Below are 20,200 nucleotides of genomic sequence, written 5' to 3' on the forward strand. Positions count from 1 at the left end.
TCATCCTAGTGGATGTACAGTGGTATCTCAAGGTAGTAAGTATCTTCTAGTGAAATCTTAGTGATAATTTTCTCAGTCTTTGTTTGTTTGAAAATGTTTTTAATCTTATATAATTTCCAGAAAATTAGTGCAGAACTCCGGAGAAGGCAGTGGCAACCCACTCCAGTACTCTTGCCTGGAAAATCCCATGGACGGAGGAGGCTGGTAGGCTGCAGTCCATGGGGTTGTGAAGAGTCGGACATGACTGAGTGACTTCACTTTCACTTTTCACTTTCATGCATTGGAGAAGGAAGTGGCAACCTACTCCAGTGTTCTTGCCTGGAGAATCCCAGGGATGGTGGAGCCTGGTGGGCTGTGGTCTATGGGATCGCACAGAGTCGGACATGACTGAAGCGACTTAGCAGCAGCAGCAGCAGCAGTGCGAAACTCAAATTGACAGTTATTCTCCCTGAGCATTTTGAAGCTATTACTCAATTTAGCTGCCATTGTTGCTGTTGGGAAATAAGTAGGAAGTCTAACTTCTGTTTCTTTGTAGATATCTCATCGACTACTTTAAGGATTATTGTTTTCCTTGGTATTTGGCAGTTTCACCATTTTATTACAAATAAAGTATGTCATAAGAAATTAGGTGATAGTAATTTTGAGTTATTAACATTAAACTTACTATTCTACTTCTAAATAGTGGTTAGTGATCTGTGAACAGCTAAGTACATAAGAGAGTGCTTACTATCTATTTAAAAAGGCCCTGTGGTATATCTTTCTGGAGTACACATTTTGTCAGCTTTATAACTTTCTTCTTAAGACTATGTGTATGTACCTTGATGTAAACAGATGGAGTATGCTTTCCATATCTTTCTACAGCACTGTTGGAAATAATCATGAAAAATGGAAGCACTGCTGGAAATAGCCCTCGTTGCCGAAAACCATCAGGTAGTGGTGATCAAAGCAAACCTAATTGCACAAAGGACAGCTCATCTGGTAGTGGTGAAAGTGGAAAAGGCTACACCAAAGACCAAGTAGATGGAGTTCTCAGGTAGGAATGAATATGATTTATATGTGTCAGCTGTAGTTGATACTAATGTAAGTTTAATGTTGTAACACCTAAAAAATGGGTTTTAATTACAATTCAATAGAAGAACAGACATTGAGGAGTTAAACTCTTGGTGTCTTATGCTTTATATTCTTTATAAAGTAGTGTAAATTACCAATTCTATTGAAATTTCCATCTTTTAAATATAAGGCACAAAACCAATTACAAAAAAAAATTTTTTTAGGAAAATTGCTTCAGTTTTTTGACACAGTACAATGAAACCTTTCCTGATGGCTCAGTGGTAAAGAATCCCCTTGCCAATGCAGGATACATGGGTTTTATCCCTGGGTCTGGAAGAGCCCCTGGAGAAGGGAATGGCAACTCAACTCCAGTATACTTGCCTGGGAAATCCCATGGACAGAGGAGCCTGGTGGGCTATAGTCCAGGGGGTCGCAAAAGAGACAGACATGACTTAGCAACTAAGCAAAAAACAAAACAAACAACAACAGCAAATGTGTATGTATGTATGTATGAAGGATAATTTCATATGAGGAGCATATTGTGGGTAATTGCAAAGCATTTTCAATTTTCTACTTATATAAATGAAGGATAATTTTTTTTTCTATTTATATTCTTTCTTTAACGCTGTCTTTATATATAGCAAGTACTACAATGTCTTCTCCTTTTAGTATTTTTTCTTATTCTCATTATTCTGCTTCAGTGTTTTATTTTTACTTCATGATACACCTCTACTTAAAGCAAAAAAATTAGGTAGAATTGGTAAATTATGAACTGGGTTTTGGAGATTTAACTTTATTAATTTTGTAATTAAGAAAATATCTTCTGGAAAGAAAATGAACTGACTATGAAACACTAGAAAAAATACTGTTATTCCCTTGTACAGCTTACGGAGGCTGTATTGATGTTGTACTGAAATTGCTCTCTAGGAAGTCTAAAGTATAAGGGTGAAGGACTCTGAACAGTGATTAATCAGATAATTCAACTTGGAGAGTGAATAGCAGTGAACCAGCTTAAGTGAAGAGTAGGCAAAGCTAGTTTTCTTTCTCTTTTGCCCTTTCTTATCCTCTTTTAACCTGACTTCCTTTTTTTTTTTTTTTCCTTTTTTACTCCATTCTTATTTTTAGTTAGTTCTTTTTAACTCAGCATTATTTGGAATTGAAGTTATTTTAAAATTAAGTATCAATGTATTTATATTTTACTTTTTTTCATACCTATGCTAAAGTTTAAATGTAACATTTTATCTGTATGTGACCACAATAAGAACAAAGACTCCCTAATTATGATAAAGTCATGATATAAAGGTATTCAATTGGCCTGAATGGTAGTGAAGTCCTTTAAGAATTATAAATAATGTTGGTGACCACTTTTATAACTGTGGTGTTGCGTCAGAGGCTGAATAGGTGAGATAAGTGAATAAATGAGAGACTTGCTTTTGAATTCCTTTAAGAAAAAGCTTCTACTAAACAGTGTGCTAAAATGTGTTCCAGGAAGCCATATCTCTCCAAAAACCAAATTGTATTTTCTGGTAGAAATTACTTTTTACCAGGAGAACATATTCTCAGTAAAAGACCTAGAGTGAATTTTGTTATATGTGATTTTCATTTAGAATTATTTTATAATTTGTTTTTAAAGAAAGACTATAGAATCACCTATATATTGGAAAATATACCCCCTCCCCCAAATAATTGAAATTTTGGAGAATAGGAATCTCCTAAATCTGATATTATTTTTTAAAAATCTCTTTTCTTCATTTCTTCTACTCCAGCCTTGAAAGGAAAAGAGGAGTAGCTCAAGGTATGGTAGAAATAAAGAAAGAAGAGCAATGTTTTGTTTTCCTCTCTTTTTTAGTAGCTAGGCAGGGGGACATTTTGAGAATGGAAGAATGAAAGATGATGATGGGTGCAGATCCACTTTTGTATGTGGCCAGAATTGGGCAGATGGAAATAAAATGTTGAGAGAGATCCTGTCTGTTGGGTCTGTATTCTCTTTGAAATTGGAGATGAAGTTATCCTCTGAGGTTAGAAGAAAGATATGAGTTTGAAAGCTTGAGAAGAATGGTGAAAGTATGGAATACTTGCAGACAGAAAGGCAGACAGGAAGGGAGGATTGCTGGCTAGCACTGAGGAGCCAGCCAAGTTTCAGATTGAATTCTTAGTGAGTTACAAGAATTAGCTTAGTTTTATGCCTGTGTTTAGAGATTGTTTCTCTGGTCAATTTTAGCATACCTTTTTATTGTATTACATAAATGTAGTTTTTGGGGGGATTAATATGATCAGAACATTCTTTAATAGAATCCCTGAGTTATTCAGAGTATTTCATTTGCTGCCTTATATAAGAGTTGCTTAGCTTTAGCTAATCATGTAACACTTATTCATCATATTAGCCTTCATAAGTGTTGCTTTAGTGAGGTAACAGATCACCAGCAAACACATGCTGTGTGTTTTTGTTTTACCTATACACAGGGGATTTTTCTGAAGAAAGCCATGTTATCTTGTTGGTTAGCATGATTATGCAAACAAGTTGCTCAGTGACATTATGGCTCAAAGGGAGAAGCCATGCAATAATACTGTATCCATTGCATAAGTAAGAGCTAGCATACAGTAAGACTGAACAAAAAGTGTGTAACTTTGTAAAATTCATATTCTGTGAAACTAAGCACTGTTTATTGTCTCTGAGTGTTGAAATGTGTTGAAAAATCACAGTGCAAAAGGTGTCATAGATCTTATTTGAAGAGATTTTTAATATCTCATTGGGAAAAAAGCCCATCTTTTTGTTTTAAAAATATAAGATCAGTGTGAAATCATTAACTGGCCATCATTTTATCAGTTAGGAACACTTTCGTATAACTGTTAAAATTATCTGAATTATGGGGATTTCATTAGGATTGATTTTAAGCTATAGTTCTTTGAATGGAAACGAGTCATTTTGCTAAATTTATAAAATCAATAATCTTTTGTCTCAGGAACAAAGAATTATTTTCCTAAATACCAATTAAATTTGGAGTATATTTAAAAATCATCTATAATAACAATAACAAAAAGTCATCTAAAACATATGAAAAAAGAATAGAACAAGGCCTCCCTGCCCCAGCCAATATGCTTTCTAGCACGTAAAGGAAAACATAAAAGTTGAGCCATTCATACTTCTCCCTTGTTGAGCTCCTAGACAAATCTTTCTGGCCTTTGTCCACAATATTTCCTTCCAGCGCAGGTAACAGTTTACCTCTTTTTAATTTATTTTCTTTTCCATCCTTCCTTTCCTTCTTTTTTAATTCTTCGATGAGGATGGCGAAGAAGGAGCAAACTATAAAAAGTGTGATAAATGCATTTAGCTGGTGAAAAGGAGTATGATAAACAATATGTGGATTAAAAGTGATACGTGAATGGTAATTTCTTATTTAGGTGTGAAAATTTAAGTAAATGAGTGTATTTTTAGCATTACTTGAAATATGTAGTCTACAGTTTGTCCATTGGTGACATTGGCTTTATACCTCTCTACTGGCTTCTCAAAGAATTTCTCCTCTTCTGGACACACAGTAGGTGTTCTGTACATGTCCTTCTTCCCTTTATTTCTGTCACATACTTTCTTAACTTATCTAGGAAAATGAGTCTCTACAAAGGTAGAGTAATCATCTTCTGTTTTGTTCACTAACTGATCTCAAAAGCCCTGGGATATAAATATTATTGACTCAATAATGAATTGATAAATATTAATTATTTATTGCTCAATAAATATTATTTCCTAAATAAAGGAAATGCCATGCTTATGAAATAAAATTGACTTGTGTCAGTATTTATTATCAAAAGTAGAAAAGTCTAATTTTAATTGTTACTATTATGAAGAAGACTGCCTGACAGATTTTTGTTGATGTGATTAGAAAAGAATTCTATAATCTTTTCAGTGTGTTCTCTTTTTACCCTTGTTCATATGACAAATGATGAATGCTTTCATTATGAAAGGAAAGCTGAAGTTCATTTATTCCATAAATATTTACCAAGCACAGTGATGATTGATAGGTTTAGTAGTGAAAGAAGGTCAATCTTTTCTCTTTTCTTTGAACACTTAGAGTCAGTCTTTGCAGTCCTCTAGCTGTCAGTGAACAATTGTGCCTCAGATCCATTAACCTCTTACTACCCTGTCATCAAGCCACTCATACATGGAACACATTTAAAGTCATAAAGTACACACCAAAAAATATGTAAAATATATCTGTGTTTTAGTGAAGGAAAATTATTAGGTCATGAGAAAATGTAAGCATCCAAAAGGATTAATGTTCTTTGCTCCATTCGCAGTACTTCCTTTCTAACCTACTTCAGAGACTCTGGGCTTAAATTTTGCATATTTAGGGTTATAAACTATGTAAGTAGTCTTTTAAGAGTGTGTTCATCAAAATGAAAATCAGGTGTAACAAATGTTTTTGAGTCCCATAATGTATTTTATTATGAGATTTTATCTTTCATAGAGAGTGATACACGTGAACTCTCTTTAACATTGCCTAGCTGAATTCACTTGCTTTGACATGTAAGCCATAGGATACAGTAGTTGTTTTACATGCACCAAACTGTTGCTTTGATATTTGGTTAGGTTTGCATTATGCAACAACAAAACTCTTGAAATGCAATGTCTGTTAATCCTTAGCTGTGACATCCTGAGAGGAGTTTTGGGATTTCTTAGGTATTTAAGAGTGCTATGAAATTGTTCTTACTCTCTCGTTTTTAGTATGTGCTCTGTCCTCCATCCATATTTGTTATGAGCTCTGCTTTACTTCTCTGTGGTTGTGATAAATTGTACAAGGACATTCTCACGGCCAATTCTTCTTAGAGTTAGAGAGAGGTTGGAAAGATGGTCTGTGCTTGAAGAGAATGGAGCAGTGACCCTTGATGGATAAACGATCATTTGATATTGAGGAAAGAATCCACAAATAGTTCTTTATACTATTCTAACCAATAAAAAATTAGTATTACTCAAAGTTCTTCCTTGAAATTTACTTATAACACACTCTCTTGTTCACAGCATAAACAAATGTAAAAATTACTATGAAGTACTTGGAGTAACCAAAGATGCTGGTGATGAAGATTTGAAAAAAGCTTATAGAAAGCTTGCTTTGAAGTTTCATCCAGACAAAAACCATGCACCTGGAGCAACAGATGCTTTTAAAAGTAAAGTAAACCTTTTAAAGCAATTTTCTCAGCTCTTTTTAGAATTTACTTTACAGTATTTCAGATACTAAGTCCTACCTTTAGACTGGTGCATTTAAGACCAGCATAAGCATGGGTCCTCAAAAGCCTTTAAAACTTAACTTGTTACACCAAGAGCCAAACATATAATGTTTGGCTTCACAAAAGCATCATGTCAGTTTTGGCAAATTTCAAAGTAACTTTTCTAGATACACAAGCATGCTTTCTTGTTTACCATACAAGTAGTATGATGACTATGCATGAGCTTCTAGCATATTACCAGCTGGTTCTAAAGGAATTAAAAGCAAAATATATTTTCTGTGAGTTTTTAAAATATTACAGACTATCTAGAATTGGAAAATTACTTAGGATCACTGTTTGTCCAGTGTTCTTCTATTTCTGTTAACTCCAGACAATTTTTTGCATTTTTCATATGTAGTTCTAACATGACTTTTTTTTCTCCAAGAATGTTTCTTTCCTCTTGACTACTATTCATTTTTCTTTGTTATTTCAGTTTTTTTGTCAATTTAGTAAACAAGCGTGAGAGAACTGATTTTATAATTTCATGTTTATTATAATTTATTCATAAGAGTTATTTTCTGGTTAATAAGAAAATCCTTAAATTTGCAATTATTTGTTTTTGCGAATTTGGCATTCATAGAGCCAATGTATGATCTTTACGGTGAAGTGCTGGGGTCTTGGAATAACAGAAAGGAGATACTAATTTTTTAAATTTTCCTAAAAAAAATAGATGACTCAATTGGTGATTCAATAAAATCCCATTAAAATTGTTTCCAGAACGGTTTTATTTCTTAAAGGAAGTTGCCAATCAACATACATTTGAGGATTATTAATATAGTTCAATAAAAGCAGCTGCCAAAGTGGTACTGGTGAAATTAAAATATCACTGTGACAGTAAGAACCTTCTCTGATTGTTTCCTTAAATTAAAAGTAGCATATTGAAAGTATAGAAAAGGCTTATTTACTCAAAAACACTAACTTTTACCACATATTCCCCCCACAAAGTTAAAAAACTTTTTTTCACATTCTGAATTAAAATCATTTAATTTAAATTTTGTTGTGTTTTTAAGATGTTTAAAGTGTTTGGCAGTGAATTAATGATTTCAGTATTAATTCTTCATTAATGCTAAGAACATGCTTCTTTCTCCCATTTCTGTATTGAAGTTGTGTTATTAATAGCATTATTGGTCTTAGAATAACAGTGAGTGGATCTACCAATATTTTTACAGCTTGTGTTGTGTTTTGAAGAGATGAGCAACATAAATGTCACCCCACACAGACACTCAGAGAAGTTTTACAAAGGTGATACTACTTTGATGTGTAGAGTCTAATGCTCTGATTTGCAAAACTAGAAGCAATATTTATCAACATGCTGGGTGGTGACTCATCTGTAGAGGAAAGGTGCACATTATTCAATACACAGAAGGTTATTTGTAAATCAGAATGCTGATTTATTAATCCCAAAGAGGATCATAATAGGGTGGGGGTTGATGAGCCCATTTTTCATTGAGTAAAACTACACAGAAAACCAGATTGTTGGAACTTCCCTGGTGATCCAGTGGTTATGACTCTCTGCTTCCATTTCAAGGGGCATAGGTTCAATCCCTGGATGGGGAATCCTGCATGCCTCATGGTACAGCTATAAAGAAATAAAAAAAAACCCAGACTGTAAGCCGCAGAAGATTGGTGAACAGAGGTAGTTAATTAGACAGTATCATTGCTAGTATTTCATCACAGAGAAGTGGCAAGTTTCCTTCATTCAGCACATAGGATCTTTTCATGACCTTCTGAATCATCTTATTTTCTCTTTAATCAATTGATCTTAACTTCTGTGTCTGGGGTACCAAGCTATTCAGTCTAATAGTTTTTTGTTTGTATAAGAGATAAGTATAGATTTATTGCTCTGTGATTGCTAAAATACTTTTTTACAGAAGATGGAAACCATTTTTTTTTTAATTTCCTTCTAGAATAGAAAAAGACAATTAGTTAAGGAATGAGATTAGATAGAAGAGATATTTTCATTGTGTGTTTTGTAAAACTTTAAAAACAAAAGCTTACCATCAAAGAGGGTAGATTAAATGAACTCTTAAGTTCATGTAACTCTTTGTCCTTTAACTAGGTTTGTGAATTTCTCAAGGCAGGGAATATTTTATTTACATCTAGACAATAACTTGCATAATACATATAAACACACCTTTAAAAATATTTGAAATGGATCCCTTTCCTTCTCTCTGATGTGGATATTTTCAAAACATGCCCTGTCTGCATTATCTTCAAAGACTCCAAGTATTTCATAGACTGTTTGAATAATACAGGTGCCTGTTGACATACACGTGAATCTGATTACAAAGGGCATTGATTAGCTGTTTGTATGTTTGCTTGTTAAATAACAATGGATCAGATGCTACTGTCTATGTCAGGTTTGGTAGTTCAGTATTCTTTTTTTTCTTTCTTTCTTTTTGACTGTGCTAGGTCTTCATTGTTGCATGGGCTTTTCTCTAGTTGTGGCAAGCAAGGGCTACTCTCTAGTAATGTTGAGTAGGCTTCTCATTGCGGTGGCTTCTCCCGTTGCAGAGCCAGGCTCTAGGGCACATGAGCTTCAGTAGTTGTGGTTCCCAGGCTCTCGAGCACAGGCTCAATAGCTGTGGCTCATGGGCTTAGTTGATACGAGGCATGTGGTGGGATCTTCCTGGACCAGGGATTGAACCTGTGTCATCTGCATTGGCAGGCGGATTCTTTACCACTGAGCCACAAAGGAAGCCCCTCAGTATTCTTAACATTTAGAGTGAATTTCTAAGAGTAGAGAAGTCAGTCTACCTTATGGGCTAGTTCTTCTAGAGAAATACAAGAAGAAAATATGAGATATCCTCTTATTAAATGAATTTGTAATTTATGAAGAGGAGACAAATCTCACACAGAACATTTGGAATAATAGCCATATGACCCAGCAATCCCACTTCTGGTCATTCCCATTTTTAAAACTTTAATGCTATTAAAAATCTTCTGAAGTAAACAGGGACCAGTGTCATCCCTTTGCAAGTAAGAAAATTTGAGTCTCAAAGAGATTAACTGATTTACCCAGGATCTCCCAGAAGACTGAATGTAATTAAAATTCAAAACATAGAATAAAAATATCCAAAGAAAAGTCAGAAAGATACAGTAGAGTTATAATCAGAGTAATTGAAGCAGCCTTCATATTATAGGTGAGAATGAAGTATTTTCAAGATGAGTATGATTTCTTTGGTTAGAGAAGATGGCAGAAACTTGGGTATGAGAATGAGGGAAGTGATTTAAAAGTCAATGAGGACTTCCACTTTCAGGAGGACTTTTCCCTGTTATTCACACTAAAGTACAACTGAAAATTAGTTATAAAACAAATCAAATATAAGTTGTTCAACATAGTGTTGAAAATTCTACATTTAGGTGAGAGAAAGAAATGAAAGGCACATGAACTGTCCCTATTTGCAAATAATATGATCATGTATAAAATACCTAAGGAATGTATCGAAAAGAAAAAAAATCCTAGAACCAATAAGTGAATCCTGCAAGATTTCAGGGTATAAGATAAACATAAAAAGATCAATTACTATTTAGTATATTTCTGCATACTAATATATACTATTTAGTATATTTCTGCACACTAGCATGTAGACACTGAAATTAAAAAATGCATTACCATTTATAATCACACACAAGAAATACTTCGGTGTAAATTTAACAAAACTTGTATAAGATTTGTATTGCTGAAAACTATATAATATTAATGAAAGAAATCAGAGAGGATCTAAATAAATGGAATGATATATCATGTTCATAGATTGAAAGACATAATAGTAAAGATGTCAAGACTCCCCAAGTTGATACACACATTTAATACAGTTCCTGTCAAAATCTTAACAGACTTCTTTGTAGACAAAAGGAAGTTTATTCTAAAAGTCATATGGAAAATACAAAGAACCTGAATAAATGATTCATTAAAGGAGTAGGAGTAATAAGTGTACCTGATTTCAGGACTTACTTTATAGCTGTGGTTAGCAAAATAGTATAGAATTGGCAGAAGGAGAGACACACAGATCAGTGGAACAGGATGGGAACCCATAGAGATGGGTTCCTGTGATGACAGATGACAGAGATGCAAAATCAATTCAGTGGAGGAAAGATAGCCTTTTCAACAAAATAGTTTTAGAGCAGCTGGAGATTCATAGGCAAAACAAACAACAAAATTTAACCTTGAAATAAGTCCCATGCTTTATATGAGTTCAACATGAATCTTATAAAGTCTAAAACAACACTTCAACTTTTAGCAAAAAATCATGGGAGCAAATTTTTAGGCTCTTAGGCTATGCAATGACTTCTTAAGACTTAACACTAGATAGTTTATAACACAAAAAGTAGATAAGTTGAACTTGATCAAAAATTTTTTTTGTTTGCTTTGCAAAGATGCTATGAAGTAGAAGAAAAGCAACAAGGAAGGAGAAAATATTTGCCAAGCACATACCTATCTGACAAAGGACTAATGTCCAGAATATATAAAGAACTCCCCCAAACTCCCAATTTAAAAAAATAGACAACCCTATTAGAAAATGGATATGCGACAGGAAGAGACATCCTGCTAAAGATTTTATACACATGGCAAGTATGCATGTGAAAAAGTTTTTAACATCATTCATTAGCCATTAGAGATATTGCAAAGTAAGACCAAAATGAGATTCTACTGCACACCTATCAGAATGGTTAAAATTTTAAAAAGTAGGAACACCAAATACTGGTACAAATGCAGAGTACCTGGATCACTTACACATTGCTGATGGGTTATGAGATGACACAGTCACTCTGTAAAACAGTTTGGCAGTTTCTCACAAAACTAAGTATTTAACTAATAGACAACCCAGCAATTGCATTTCTAGGAATTTATCCTAGAAATAAAAATATATATTTATACACAAACCTGGTCATGAATGTACATAGCAGTTTTATTTGTAATAACCGAAACCTAGAAACAACTCAGATGTTGTTCATTGGGTGATTAGTGAAACAGTGATACATCCATACCATGGAGAACTAATCAGCAATAAAAGGAATGAATGACTTACATAACAGCTTGGTTCAATCTCCAAAGAATTAAGCTGATTGAAACAAGTCAGTCCAGGAGATTTCATTCCATTTACATACTGTGTTATTTCATTGATTTAACATTCTTGTAATGTCAAAATTATAGAAATAGAGAAGACAAGTCAGTAGTTGTGGGGAGTTAAAGGGGGAAGGAGGAGAAGGAAGTAGGTGTGCGTATAAAAGGGCAGCCTGAGATGGTGCTGCAAATGTTTTATATCCTGATTGTTATCAATGTCAGTATCCTTGATATAATAATTTTGTAAGGTATTACCATGGGGGAAATTAGGTAATGGGTAGAAGAGTCTACCTATATTATTCTTTACAACTTCATATGAATCTAAAGTTAACCTCAAAATAAACAGTGTAACTAAAGGAAAATGAATAAAGTAGAATGTATCTTTTTGTGAAGTAAACAACACTGAGTTGGAAATGTATTTTGTGAGGCTTTGAATACCAAAATGAATTTTGATTTTAATTATTAAGATAATAAAGATCTGAAAAAAGTCTTGATTATAGGTATAGCACAAGGTAAATAAATAGAAAATTAGTCACAGTAGATAGACTAAATTGTCTTACATACACAATTATGAATTATGACAATTGTTCACAAATATCTTTTGAAATATCATAGCATTTGGAAGTTATTTTTATAGCAAAGCCTTAGAAGTGGAATTGAGTTGCCAATATATAGTTTAAAAAGTAATAGCATTATGAACCTGAAATAGGTTCAGTGTATAGAGGTTAAGAATCCTAAAACTGTTTGCTAATACTGGAAGTACAACTTTGGCAGATATTGATAGATATGCTTCTTTTTTGGGTATGTACCTTGGTGGTGTTTATAAGTACATTACTTGGATCTCTGATTATGGTTTCCCATTGGATCAACATTATAAATGATTGCTATATTTCTGAGTCATAGATCTGTTTGGAAATCTAAGGAAAGTTTTGGGCCATCTCCTCAAGATAAATGGACTATTCACCTAAATTTTCATTCCATAGTGTTCACAGATGACTGGAAAGCTATCTCTGAATCAGAAAAAAGTTCCAGAGTATCTGCATATAATTAATTTCAATGTGATATGTAGTCATCCAGAAACAACTACCTAATGAGCATCTATTTGCTTGCTCAGTACCTATGACAACCACCACATGGGATCCATAAAGTATTTAAAAATAATCCCATATGTAAGAGGCTTATGATCTAGTTTGAGAAGCAAGTTGTATTTATAAAATGATTAGTTATTAGAAGTTTCAGAATAAGAATAGGGTAATTCCTGCTGTTAGATTAAAGCAGTACAATTTTTGTGAATTACCTCAAGAAGACATTTTGGTAATTAATGTGCTCTTTTGGACATGGAAATGCGATATAGGAAATCAAACTTTTTATGAATATCACAAAAGTAGCAAAGTAAGATAGGAAAACTAGAGACTATATGGATTCATTTTTTTAAAAATTCAGACTTTGTGCTAAACTATGGGGATATTGCAATGAAACACACAATTCCTACCTTCATGGAGTTGACAGTTTAAGAGAAATAAATTGTTCAGGATTAGAATGGAGAATAGCTCACTCTGGGCTGGCATGTGCAAGAAAAATTTTATGGTGTAGGTTGCAGAGAGTTAGCTTACTATGCTAAAATAAATTTGATCTTAAACAAGTTTTGTAACCTTTTTGAAACTTGGGAACTTCATCTGTAAAGTGGGGATAATAATGGATAATGTAATAAGATATTTGGGTTCAGAGCCTGGCAGTTGGTAGCTATTGCTGTTATTATTGGTTTGAAGGGCACTAGTGAGTGACTAGATTAGGATACTCAAACAGGAAATAACAGCAGGCTATTAGGGGATAGAGCACAATAGTAAGAAAGCAAGATGGGCATTCCTTTATGTTCAAGGCAGTAGGGAGACTACTGTATAAAAAATTGTATTGGAAGGTAATACATATAATTACAAGCAATGTATATAATACCTTTAAAAGAAATTGTTACTGTTGTGTTTTGTTTTCTGATTAGCCTCAAGTATTTTTTGTTGTTGTTTGACAAGTAGCTTTTATATGGTACAGTCTTTTTTAACGTAAAAACTTTGCTTATCAACTTCTCATTACTTTTTCAGAGATTGGAAATGCTTATGCTGTTTTAAGCAATCCAGAAAAACGAAAGCAGTATGACCTCACAGGCAATGAAGAACAAGCATGTAATCAGCAGAACAATGGTAGATTTAATTTCCATAGAGGTTGTGAAGCTGATATAACTCCAGAAGATTTGTTTAATATATTCTTTGGTGGAGGATTTCCTTCAGGTATTTTAGTATTAATTATAAATATTATATTTTATGAAGCTAGAGATCCTCACCACCAATTAGGCTGTTTAGAGATTTATGTACCTCTCTCTGACATTTCTTATAGTATTATGATCCTGTGATAGTTCTTCATAAAATAGGAGAAAAATGTAGACTTATTAACTTTATTGTAAGTCTGTCTTTTTCCCATAATATATTTTAATTTTAAAAAGATGTTCTGTATTTTACATAAAGCTGAAGAAAGGATCTATAAGTTGGAAATCCAGTGGCAACGTCTTAGTTAAATGCTGTTACAACTATAGGAAGTAATCTGTCTGTTGGAGGACTATTTGACGTGGGTTCTTTGAAGATCTTCATAGATATTTCATTAATAGCATTATAGATATATTATGAATACATGTGGAGATACTTTCCATTGAAATATTAAAATGTCTGAAACATTGGTTCTATATAAAGTAAGTGGGTTTTAACAACTTACATTACATTAAGATAGAAATAATTACTTGAACTAGGCTATCAAAGTAAAGTACTGTAGAAGTATTACTAAATAAATAGACAGCATATGTAGTATTGAGTTTTACTTACATTTACTGTGAGTTGCTTGTGTGGAAATTAATTTTTTCTAAGAGTAGCTTCTCTAAAGTGTTTAAAATTGTAGCTCTAGTCTTGTTTACCACAGTTTAAAAAGGTGCTGAGTTAAACATCCCATTCAAAATTAGGAGAGTCTTTATGAATGTAGCAGTATAATTTGGCATGGTAGCACTGTCTGATATTATTGAGAAACATTGTGGTCATTGATAAGGTATTTTGTAAAACATCCTTGAAAGAAAGAGGATATGTAAAACAAATTAATGACTGAAAATACAACCTTGACATATTATGATATATAATTCCCTCTCATAGAAAAATTATTCAGGCTGATAATTTTGACTAAAAATATGCTAGGAACAATTAGAAATCTTTTAGGAAATAGTGACTTTCTGATAGTTGATCTGCAGTTTTTTTGCTTGTCTTAACATAGTTTACTTTATCAGTGATAGCCATTGCTCATTGGTCACCTTTTTTTGTAAACAACTTGAATGTCATCAACAAGAAAATGTTGGAAAGTTGTAGTCCACCTGTACCATAGTATATTATACAGCTGTTTTTTCTTTAATGAATGAAAGTAGTATCATTTGATTTCTAGAGGTACTTGTGTTTCATTGATAAATGCAGAAGGCAGAGTTTCAGATTAATGATCCCAGGTTTGTAAAATCAACCAACCACAACAAAAGTCCTGTTTGTATGCAGTATTAGAGAGGAATTCTTACTCAAGTTTTCATCAAAGAAGAGTTTCTCCTTTACTTTAAGGGAAACAAAGAAGAATCATTCCAGGTTTTGTCCACTCTTCATACACAGGAGGGCAATAAAAGTTCATTAGTCAAATGTGCATTATTTTAGTAATTAAAAAAAATATAAAGGAAAATATAATTTTTCTGATCATAACTTTTCTCCCTAATTTAACCTTGCTTTTAATTTTCTAGGTAGTGTACATTCATTTTCAAATGGACGAGCTGGTTATAGCAATCAACATCAGCATCGACATAGTGGACATGAAAGAGAAGAAGAAAGAGGAGATGTATGTTTATGATATGATTAGAAATCAGAAAATGGCAAATTTCAGCTCAGGGAAAGGATAGAGTTGTCTGAAAATAGATTACGTTGTTTTAAAAGGAAGTAATGAGTTTTCTTTTGCCAGAGGTGTTCAGTATAGACCAGAGAACCCCCTAGGGATATTGGGGGCCAGGAGAAGAAGTCAGGGTGGCAGGCTGTTGGGCAATATGACACCTTCACATTTGATATTCTATGGTCTGAATGAAGATAAACCTCAAATGTCCATGTCCCTAAGGCAAATTCTTATTGTTGGGTCAAAGAATTTAGGATTAATACTGAACAACTTAAATTAGAAGTAACTTTCCTTGTTCTAATGCAGTTATACTTCATTGCGTATAGCAGTTAAATTACATGGAGAAAGGTAAATGGAAAGAGCTCTAGACTAGAAATTAAAAGGTCTGGGCCCCAGCTCTGCCATTTTCATCAGTGTCCACGTTCCACCCTCAAATCCAAGGTAAAAATAGTTTTGCAACCTGCTGCGTATTGATAGAGTCTATGTATGGAAAAAAAAAAAAAAAAGAGGGAGACAGAGAACTTCCTCATCTGTAAAATGAGATCAGGTTATATCAGTTCAGTTCAGTTCAGTCGCTCATTTGTGTCCGACTCTGTGACCCCATGGACTGCAGCACGCCAGGCTTCCCTGTCCATCACCAGCTCCCAGAGCATAGTCAAACTCATGTCCATCGAGTCAGTGATGCCATCCAACCATCTCATCCTCTGTTGTCCCCTTCTCCTCCCACCTTCAATCTTTCCCAGCATCAGGGTCTTTTCAAATGAGCTAGTTCTTCACGTCAGGTGGCCAAAGTACTGGAGTTTCAGCTTCAGCATCAGTCCTTCTAATGAATATTCAGGGTTGATTTCCTTTAGGATGGACTGGTTGGATCTCCTTGCAGTCCAAGGGACTCTTAAGAGTCTTCTCCAATACCACAGTTCAAAAGCATCAGTTCTTTGGCGCTCAGCTTTCTTTATAGCCCAACTCTCACATACATGACTACTGGAAAAACCATAGCTTTGACTAGACAGACCTTTGTTGGCAAAGTAATGTCTCTGCTTTTTAATATGCTGTCTAGGTTGGTCATAGCTTTTCTTCCAAGGTAGAAAAAACAATGAAAACCACAATTATGGAAAACTAACCGAACTGATCACATGGACCACAGCTTTGTCTAATTCATTGAAACTATGAGCCATGCCATGTACGGCCCCCCAAGATGGACGGGTCATGTGGAGAGTTCTGATAAAACGTGGTCCACTGGAGAAGGGAATGGCAAACCACTTTAGTACTCTTGCCTTGAGAACCCCATGAACAGGTTATATCAGTGTTTTCCAGATCAGTGTCAGGATCTCTAGGTGAAGCACCTAAAAAGTTGTATTTTTAAGAATCATCCCAGGAAGTTGGTTTGATCAGGCAGATTTGGAAGCACTGAATCAGATGATCTCAAATGTCATTTCTGCCTCTAAAAATATTTGACAACTGTTGGATTATTGACAACTACAGTTATATTGAAATTTGTTATTTTTTGATGATTTTTTACAGGGAGGTTTTTCTGTGTTTATCCAGCTGATGCCCATTATCGTATTGATCCTCGTTTCATTATTAAGCCAGTTGATGGTCTCTAATCCTCCTTATTCCTTATATCCCAGATCGTAAGTAGCTAAGTGAAGTTTTACCTCCCCCCCAAAAATTGTTTTTTAACTTGGATAACTTTAAAGGGCCCTGTGCACTTTTAAACTTTTAAGTGACAAATCTTCTGTTATTTTATGTGTACCATTTAAAAATCTTTAATTTTAAAGAATTTACCTAAGCAGTAAGTTTGTATTATGTTAGTTTACATTTCTGTTCTATTGTGGATAAGGACAGAAGTGCTATATTCAAACTTGATAGCAATTTAATATAATAGGTAATGGGTTGACATCAAAGACAAAAACCTTCAGAAGACAAAAATAGTTTAAAGACAAAAGTAGAATTGTGATTGATGCTATATAGATTTGTGTCATTAAAGTGGAAATGATGTTACTCTTCTCTTTATAAAATATTGATTAAATACAAGCAAATATTACTTTTTATGTATTTTTCCACAATATATTGTACTCTATAAGCGATCAGGACAAAGCAAATTTAATGCAGTATACATTCTAAAAAACTTTAGTGTAATACAATGAAGATAAAGGAAACCTTGTAAAACCATATTACTAGTTCTTTTATAGTATTACAATGATTGGTCTACAAATAATTTATTTCTTCCAAATAAGATTTTTGCTAACTAAAAATTGAGAGAACTTATAAGAACATAATGTATTAAAATATGATTACTTTTTTATGACATTAAAAAGTAGCTTTAGGCAATTTGAAATTATATAACTACTTGATTACCAATAGTAATTTTTAAATTATTTTTAATTGTTTTTGTTAGCTTGGTTTGTAGAAGCAGATCAGAATGTACACTTTTAATTAAAAAATAATGATCAAACATTTCTTTTACAGTGGATCAGGACAAACAATTAAAATGCAGACGGAAAACTTGGGTGTTGTTTATTATGTCAACAAGGACTTTAAAAATGAATACAAAGGAATGTTACTACAAAAGGTAGAAAAGAGTGTGGAAGAAGATTATGTGACTAATATTCGAAATAATTGCTGGAAAGAAAGACAACAAAGTAAGTTTACATTTTAAATGTTTAACATTTAAAAACTTATTCAGAGTCTTGGAATTGATTACTGAAGATTTCCTTACTCAAGAGATGTTCTAAAATTGCCTGGCACCTACCCGGAGCCTGGTACTTAAGTGAGACAATGTGTTTTAATGTACTTGCAGCCTTATAACAATATTTGGCACATGGCAAAGACAATGGTATTTGTGTTATTGTTGTTCTTAGTAACTATAGGTGGAATAAGTAGATAGTGTCAAATTTCATTGTATTTAAGATGTTGATGGTTGTAATATGCATCATTATTTTATGACCACTAAGAAAGAAGGTCCTGGCATAAACAATGTAATGTCATCAGTTTTAATATGCATCCTGTTTCAGAATTAACTTTGAAACTCATTAATTTAGCTTCAACACGTAGCAGTGTCAGTGTACAATGAGTTTTGTTGACAATTCATTTTCCGTTACTTATTTTGTATGTAGAGAAGTTCTTGTGAACACTTAATTGTTTAGCGTCTTCCAGCCTCAGCTTCCTTAATTTAAGTAGTTGTATCTATAAAAAGATTGACCATAAGAATATGCTGAGATGTTCCTTGTGAACTGTTTATTATAGTTTTTTATTTTTCTTGCTGTTCCAAGTCATAACATAGATTATATAGTATAGACTTTGGGATTAAATAGACTGAAATTGAATCCTAGCTCTGAAATTTTTAGCTGAGTGATTAGTACCAGATATTCTAACCTCATGTATAAGATGGATGATAATGATGAGTGGGAAGAGAAATAACTATAGTTTATATAATACCTATTTTCTCAGTCATTGTCCCAAACACTTTATATATATTAACTTATTTAAAATCTACAACAACACTGTGAGGTTATTATACCCAATTTGCATATGAGGAAACTGTGCCAAAGAGAGATTAATTAATAACTTGCCAAGGTCATTAAGGTAATCTGTGATTCAAAACCTATTTCCTTTCAGAATCTAGGCAGTGTGCTCTACAGTCTTCTCATTAATACCTAACTTTATGGATTTGTTATGAAAATTAAATCAGGGAATAGCTGAAGTGTTTCACATGCAGTAAATACTCAGAAAATGGTAGCAGTTAACATTATCTCTTATCTACTGGGGAAAATTTGATAAAACATTACCTTTATATACTTCTCAGAGAGTTCTTCTCTCTAGCCTTGGTTTCTTCATCTATATACTGATAGTTAGAGTAGAAACCTCCCTGGTTTCTGAGTCTGTGAGTCAGTATGTTCTCAATGTGGAGAAGGTTACCTTAGACTAGTGGTTTTCAACTGGGAATGATTTGCTCCCACTTCCCAGTGGACATTTGATGATATGTGGAAACTTGATGTGCATCAGCATGGGGTTGGAGTAGAAGAGATCGCTTCTAGCATCTGAATGGGTTAAGGCCAGGGGTGCTGCTGAAACATGCTGCAGTGCACACGACAGCCTCCACAACAAAAATTATCTGGCCCTAAACGCCAGTATTGTTGAGGCTGAGAAACTGCTTTAGCCAAATGTCTTAAGAGAAGTATTTATCAAACTTTATTTAATTTTATTTTACTTAATTTTTTTATCTGTAGTACCACGCACAATTATTGAATGAATGAGTAATGGATTCGTATGAATGAATGACAGGGCTCTGGTGTCTCAGATGGTGAAGAATCTCCCTGCAATGTGGGAGACCCAGGTTCACTCTCTGGGTTAGAATGATCCCCTGGAGAAGGGAATGGCAACCCACTCCAGTATTCTTGCCCTGAGAATTCCATGGACAGAGGAGCCTGATGAGCTACAGTCCACAGGGTTGCAAAGAGTCAGACACAACTGAGCAACTAATACTCACACACACATGATGAATGAATGAATGAATGAGTGAAAGGCCTACGTATTTTGTTGCTAAAAGAAAAATGAGCACATTAGATATATCACTTTCAAATACAAGTTCTAGTCCCCAGCTAAAAACGGGTGATTTTTGAGTTTTGCATGCTTATATTCTATTACCTTAAATAATAGGGAAGTGACTGCAAAAATAGAAAGAAGGAAAGATACTCACATTTATGGATGAAAGTGTAATGTTATGTTTTAAGTGTTGGCTCTGGGAATCCCTTGTGAGATCCTGGCTTCAGCAACACAGTTACCTAGGCCAAGTTACGTAACCTCTCTAAATCTCAGTTATCTCATCATTAAAATATGGACCAGAACAGATAATATTTGTTAACACTTAGCATA

At 33.7% G+C, this 20,200-nt stretch overlaps 1 protein-coding gene across 4 annotated transcripts in view; it reads left to right on the forward strand.

Annotated features, from left to right (window-relative positions):
• DNAJB14 (DnaJ heat shock protein family (Hsp40) member B14) overlaps positions 1-20,200 on the forward strand; it is a 42,295-nt gene that overhangs the window by 14,914 nt on the left and 7,181 nt on the right. Inside the window, exons 2-7 of one of the 4 annotated variants that reach the window (XM_043870946.1) lie at positions 862-1,033; positions 6,065-6,210; positions 13,474-13,659; positions 15,183-15,277; positions 16,847-16,956; positions 17,795-17,971. In XM_043870946.1, coding sequence (XP_043726881.1) covers positions 862-1,033; positions 6,065-6,210; positions 13,474-13,659; positions 15,183-15,277; positions 16,847-16,956; positions 17,795-17,971 — 886 coding nt within the window. Of the gene's footprint in view, positions 1-861; positions 1,034-6,064; positions 6,211-13,473; positions 13,660-15,182; positions 15,278-16,846; positions 16,957-17,794; positions 17,972-20,200 lie in introns of those variants that run through there. The other 3 variants (XM_043870945.1, XM_043870949.1, XM_043870948.1) reach the window with 3 other exon arrangements.

This window comes from Cervus elaphus, chromosome 17, assembly GCF_910594005.1.
Source record: "Cervus elaphus chromosome 17, mCerEla1.1, whole genome shotgun sequence".
Classification (NCBI taxonomy): domain Eukaryota; kingdom Metazoa; phylum Chordata; class Mammalia; order Artiodactyla; family Cervidae; genus Cervus; species Cervus elaphus.